Source organism: Monopterus albus, unplaced genomic scaffold (assembly GCF_001952655.1).
Source record: "Monopterus albus unplaced genomic scaffold, M_albus_1.0 scaffold29.1, whole genome shotgun sequence".
In the NCBI taxonomy this organism is placed as follows: Eukaryota; Metazoa; Chordata; class Actinopteri; order Synbranchiformes; family Synbranchidae; genus Monopterus; species Monopterus albus.
The window spans coordinates 3,997,503-4,004,072 of NW_018127909.1; the positions used below are offsets into that span (position 1 = coordinate 3,997,503).

Sequence of the window (6,570 nt, forward strand, 5' to 3'; positions counted from 1 at the left end):
AAGCGGGTGTGGGCACTGTTGTCATGGTAACCGATTAATGGCAAATACAGGCTGTTTGATCGATCGCCCTATTAGTGCTTGTGCTGCATTCGCTTCAAAAAATGCATCCAAAGCAAAAGACCATTTCACTGTCTCGACTAGATTTGATTTAAAAAGCAGTATATATATTTCCACTTTGAGTTAAAAAGATCGCTCATACATCAGTGATAACTTTGTGCGTGACGAGCAGAGAAGCTGGGGCGAGGAGGAGGAGGAGGAGGAGGGGTTGCTGGGCACTGACCGTGGATGTCTTTGCAGCAGAGGATGTGAGTGTGTGTGTGCGTGTGCGTGGTGTTGCGGGACAAACTGCGGACGAGATTTTGCCTGAACAGTGACTGTACACATTGAAACCGCGGGATCTCGTGGATGGAATGACCAGAGGAGTTTATGGGAGAAAACACCGAACAGTCTAAATCGCAGTGTCAAAAGAAAATTATCAGTTTAAATGAAATAGATGGCCCACTTCTGAAGAAAGTGTAGTCGCTGTCAGTCTTCTGTTGTTATTTATCACCCACAGCCTTGGTAACATGGAGAGTGGAGTGTTTCTGCCCTGTCTGGATCAGTTCATGCTGAGTCCTCTTGTCACTTGGGTGAGTTAGTAATGCAGAAGGCTCTGCTTTGCTGCCACAGACTGTGTGACCAACCTCTCACCCTGTATTGTCCTTGTCATGCAGGTGAAGACATTTGCTTCAAATAAGGGGGACACACACGGAGTTTGCTGAATTACTGGATGGAGTCTTTTTGAATGACATAATGACAGATGTAAGTTGCTGTTGTGATTTTAACAAGTCACATAATGCCAGCTTTGTTCTTACAGCTAATATTTCATTTGTCAGTTTAGGTTATGAACTGTGTTAGACGGATATTTAGATTAGTAGCCTGCGTTGTCAAACTGCTGTCATTGGCTTGATATGGCATCTGTCATTATGTTATGATTAACAGTTAGGCCTTAAGAGGAAAAAGCTCAAATAACATGTAAGTTGTACATGGTTCAAATAGAAATCATTATCTACAATAAAAAGCATCTGTTATCATTCTTATTCAGGCATCAACAGTATGAGCTTTGTGACTCTAGGGTAATAAGGGGATCTTTGTAGTCTGCACCTGTCTTTAAATGCAACTTTTTCAGGACTCTAGAAAGTTTATATGGGCATAAAAGTTAAACTTAGATATACAGTACAGCCTACACTGAGGGACAACAGCTTAAAGAAGAACACTAGCTCTGCAAAGACGCAGGGGACATCATAGATGCTGTTAAGAAATTATAATTTAGTTGCTCCATGTTCTGAGGGAATTACCTTCACCCTCAACAGACACCAACTGATAGTCTTTGGCAGTTTGTAACTGAGTTACAGCTGTGAGTCGATAGGTGGTGAGACCCTGACTTTAGCCTTCATGTTAGGATGAAACGGCACTTCAGACACTGAAAGTAGAATCCAAACAAAAATTGAAGAGTTGCAAAGAAAAGATTTATAAAGAAAAACTGATGACCCAGTGCACTTGTGGATAACGCTGTCTAGCCACCCTAAATCATCAGTATCCATTCATCCCACTTATCCCCAGGGTCACAGTAATGAGCTCTAAATGCAAAATAATGCTGTGGGGAGGGGAGGGGAGAGGCAGGATAATCTCCTGGATTGGGAGAACCTCTGGGATCAGGGCCTGGGTGCTGGTGTTTAGTGGCAGTGGGACATGCATCAAACAATTAGATGCACAGACAAGCAAAGTAGGATCTCTCCGTCTCCAGCCTTTTATTTTACAAACGTTGTGAGCAAAAAGGTGATTTCTGACCTATATTACTGCACAGAGGCCCATAAATGATAACACACTGACTGCACTATGTGGCAGTTCAACCCACAGTGGGCCCGACGAGCCAGCAGCCCAAGAATCCAACTAAAGGATTTCTTTAGTTTGGAAAATCAAACGCCACCCTGTTTGGCTCACAAACTGTCCACGTTGGTGTCTGAAAAGAATGACATCACACAGGCTAAAGTTAGGAATGAATAGCAACCTCACACATGTTCTCATGGCAATCCTTGAGCCAAGACCTTTACCAGCTCGCAGCTTCCTCACACTCCATTCCAGTGACAGACATTTGGGTGTGAATAGCAGAAATGTCAGTGCCTTTTCTTTATGTTGTTTCCCATCTTCAGAAATCCTTCAGTTATATCCCAGGCTGCAAATAAAGTAAGCAGGGATCCAAGTCAAAGGATCCAGGACCTGAACCTCCTTGTCCAGCAAATCAAGACATATTATCTGGTGAGTTTTGGATGTTTATTGCCCTTCTCATATCTTATACTATAAATGTATCCAAACTACAAGCTGCCACACTTTCAATCTAGTATTTGAACATTTGATTTAGGGATGTTTCTGTTCTACATCACGGACACATGCACACCAGATAGTCTGTAGCTTTTGTGTCCCAGAAGATCAAGTAATTTTTTTTCAAAACACGTCCTAAATATGAGCCATGTCAACATGTGTAATCAGTACAGGAGCAGGGTTAGAGCACAGCAGAGAGACACAGTAAAGGTGTAGTAAGAGCCACAGACAGACAGAATTTTAAAGTTCCACGATTCATGGGTAGGCTCGACAATGTTGAATCTCAAATTTTTTTCAGTGTCGCAGTAATTAATTACAGTCTGAGCTAAGCTTTCAGATGTGTTAGTATCACAAGTAAGGTAATTTCACAATCAATGGATTAGCACTGTAGAGGAATAATATGATTGTTACTTTTGCTATCACCCATTAACACATATCATTAACAGCACATTTAAACATAATCATTGCTTAATTTGTAGTAACTCTTGCCAGTCACAGACTTAGGTTACTAGCATGCCCACAGTGATAATGTCAGTATGCTGGTGTTTAGCGTGTAGGATGTTTAGTATCTTATCATCTTTCTTTAGTCTGTTAGCATGCTAACATTTGATAATTATCACTAAGCAAAACGTACAGCTGAGGCTAATGGGAATGTCATTAGTTCTCAAGGTAACTCCCTTGTTTTCTGTCAGGCTCTCCAGCAATTCACTATAAAATAATGGACATATTCAAATTTTGATGTGCTCAATAAAAAGTCATGAGGATTAATCTTTTGGGGACCGTGAACATATGTACAAGAGGTATTTCACCTAAAACCATAATGTGAACCTCCTTTCACAGGAGAGTTACTCTTATCCTTATCCTATCCTTGTGGTGCTGGTTGAAAAGTCAGAGGATCACCAAAGTCTATATGTTTCATGGCACATAACTCTGTCAAGAGATGGGAAAGGAGAAAATGATGGAAGCTCAATGACCAGTCGGTTGAACTTTCACATGGTCAGAGCAGCAGTCAGTCAGTGCAGGTTGGACTGTATAGCATCAAAGGCTAAATAATTCCAGTCAGCTGTAGCTTTCCTTACTTACTGAATTTTGAAAGGGCACTGTTTCCCATGAGAAGCTGTTAACAATCTCTGATACACTGCACATACTTCATATTGTACAAACAGGAGTGAACACAAAGCACTCACGGCTGAATTCGAGGCCAAACCAAACCCTTTTGGAGGATTCCACCACTGCACCAGGGAAACTGACTCTCATCTGCCCATTCAGAGCACTTATCCATTTCTTGGCTGCATTTCTATGCATATGTTTAAGCAGCTGCTATGCGCTGTACATACATACGCTCCTGTCCATTCAGGAACTTTGACTAGACTGCAAGAAGTGTTTTATGTGTTCTGTCCATGTTTTTTTTTGGTCAAAATGTGTCTAGCTTCCTTTTTCTTAACCCATCACTTTCATCTCTTTCTGTTTCTCTCTCTCTCTCTTTTTTTTGCTGGATAACCTGAGACAATTAATCAAGACTCCTTTGCCAAATGTGCTACTGCTTGGCAGGACTCCTTTCTGTGGTATGGTCTTTTAAAGAAATCTCATGCATATTCCTCATCATTCCTCTCTATTGGAGCTGCTAAGCCGGTTAGAAGCCTGATTAGTTTGTTTGCTGATACTCAATACACACTGAATTGCTTTTCTATAATTTACCTGTATCCATCATAAGATATGTTTAATGTTGGCCTGGATCATTTGCTTTCTGTTAATTCGGTAAGATATCCAAGTGAAACTCTGAAAATCAGGAGAGCAAAATTGCATTTAGAAAACAATTTACAACAAATGAAAATCTTTCTCTAACAATGAATGGTAGCACTTTTCAAAAAGAGGCATTACAGCACTTTAGCATGGAATACTTGCAGTGGTTACTCACACACTGACTGTCCTGGCTGTCTCTGATACACATCTAATTAAAATGCATATTATCAGTTTGATAACCCCCACACAACTGTAGGGATTGACGTGTGGCGACCTACATTCACCAGTCAGCGCTCTGTTCAGTATAAATCTATGCCAGCAGCTCTCACTACTATAGTCTGTTTTTTTTTTTAAATAATAAACTCTTTTTCCACTCCTAACAGAACAAAGTCTAGAGGAAATGAAGAAACTTTTGCTGTTATTGTTGGGATGTGCAGTCCAGGTAAACACTGACTGTCCGATGTGTAAGCTCAATCAGTATATGAAGACTTCATAATTTGTTGTAGGACACTATCAGATTTGTTTGCAGAACAACCTCTTTTTCACAACTTAAGCTGAAGCCACATCTAAGCTGCCTGTGCTAATTTCCTAGTGGTCTAAATGTGATTTCATTTTTTTTTTTTCCAGTGTGAAAAGAAAGAGGAATACATAGAGAGGATCCAGGCGCTTGACTTTGACACAAAAGCTGCCATAGCTGCACATATTCAGGAGGTATCTCCTCTATTTTTATATGACATGGGCCTCACAATGTCCCAGCATCATTGTACAGTAAATCAGTGTTATGTCCTCATATTTGTGTCAGGGACAAATAAAGAATACTGTGGATACAGAAAGTTGTACAGCCACCAGAGAACTGCAAACGACATGCTGTCCTTGTTAACCAAATGTATTATGCTCTTTCCCCTGCTTCCCTGACTGTCCCTTCCCATGTTTACCAGTTGACCCAAAATAAGGAATATGTGCTGGATCTGCACTGCTTGGAGTCCAGTGAGATGCACCCAGATGAGTTGGAGGCTATAACGAGTAACATGGTCACACACCTCCAACACCTGCTGGACCAGAGAGACACCCACCTGGATGTACACGTTTTTTTTTTTTCATCATTTATTGGTTTTTTTTTGTTTGGAAACCTGATGGAGTCTGCAAAAGACCTGAGACTGGGACGGAGCTTTGTCTTCCAACAAGACAATGATCCAAAACATAAAGCAAAATCTACAATGGAATGGTTCACAAATAAACATATCCAGGTGTTAGAATGGCCAAGTCAAAGTCCAGACCTGAATCCAATCGATAATCTGTGGAAAGAACTGAAAACTGCTGTTCACAAACGCTCTCCATCCAACCTCACTGAGCTCGAGCTGTTTTGCAAGGAGGCATGGGCAAAAATTTCAGTCTCTCGATGTGCAAAACTGATAGAGACATACCCCAAGCGATTTACAGCTGTAATCGCAGCAAAAGGTGGCGCTACAACGTATTAACTTAAGGGGGTTGAATAATTTTGCACGCCCAATTTTTCAGTTTTTTATTTGTTAAAAAAGTTTGAAATATCCAATAAATTTCGTTCCACTTCATGATTGTGTCCCACTTGTTGTTGATTCTTCACAAAAAATTACAGTTTTATATCTTTATGTTTGAAGCCTGAAATGTGGCAAAAGGTCGCAAAGTTCAAGGGGGCCGAATACTTTCGCAAGGCACTGTACATATAGAATTTTTTATGAATGTGCCAACTTATGTTAAACCTTTGTATGAATCTAAAAATATTTATACATGAATTTGTATTTTGGAGGCAAAGTGGCTATAAAGTATACACAATACGACAAACATCTTTAATCAACAAGCTTTTACAGTTTTATAGTAATGATGCAGATCTTAAGAAAACATTAGGGAATGAGTTATCTGAAACCTGTTATAATCCTCTATCCCTTCCCTTTCTGCAGATTATTGCAGAGCTAATGCAGGAAAAGGACGGTGTGGGGAGCTTGCTCAGTAGCCCTACGGGCTACTACCCCAGCAAACAGCAGCAGCAGCAGACAGGGACGTGATTAAAGCTGCCATGGGTGAACAGAAAATACAAACCAAGGAAACGAGGGATGATGTCTACAAAACTTGTGAGAGTCTAATAGCCATAACGGATAAAATGGAGCATTTGGAAGTACAGTCCAAGCGAAAAAAACCTGATCTTCGAGGGAATCAAGGAGTCAGCTGGAGAAAGCTGGACGGAAGCGGAATGTAAGGTGAAGGAAATATTAAAGGATAAACTGCAAATTCATCAAGAAATTGAGATGGAGCGGGCTCACAGAGTCGGGAAACCTTCTGATCAGGGACCGAGGGCGGTGATGGTAAAGTTGATGAAAAAGAAAGATAAGGCACACATACTGCAACAAGCAAAGAAGCTTAAAGGATCTAATTATATAAATGAATATTACACCGAGTCTGTGAGGAAGAGAAGAAGGGAGTTGATGCCGA

At 40.7% G+C, this 6,570-nt stretch overlaps 1 protein-coding gene and 1 long non-coding RNA gene across 2 annotated transcripts in view; both read left to right on the top strand.

Moving 5' to 3' along the window:
- The first annotated feature begins 553 nt into the window (after nucleotides 1-553).
- Nucleotides 554-2,545, top strand: LOC109958006 (uncharacterized). The gene is made up of 3 exons (XR_002274621.1): nucleotides 554-629; nucleotides 714-801; nucleotides 2,193-2,545. It is a non-coding gene; the product is annotated as an uncharacterized LOC109958006 (long non-coding RNA).
- A 1,947-nt stretch (nucleotides 2,546-4,492) lies between these two features.
- LOC109957952 (girdin-like) overlaps nucleotides 4,493-6,570 on the top strand; it is a 24,319-nt gene continuing 22,241 nt past the window's right edge. Inside the window, 4 exon segments of the mRNA XM_020596212.1 lie at nucleotides 4,493-4,546; nucleotides 4,732-4,815; nucleotides 5,043-5,183; nucleotides 6,042-6,135. Coding sequence (XP_020451868.1) covers nucleotides 4,505-4,546; nucleotides 4,732-4,815; nucleotides 5,043-5,183; nucleotides 6,042-6,135 — 361 coding nt within the window. The 5' untranslated portion in view covers nucleotides 4,493-4,504.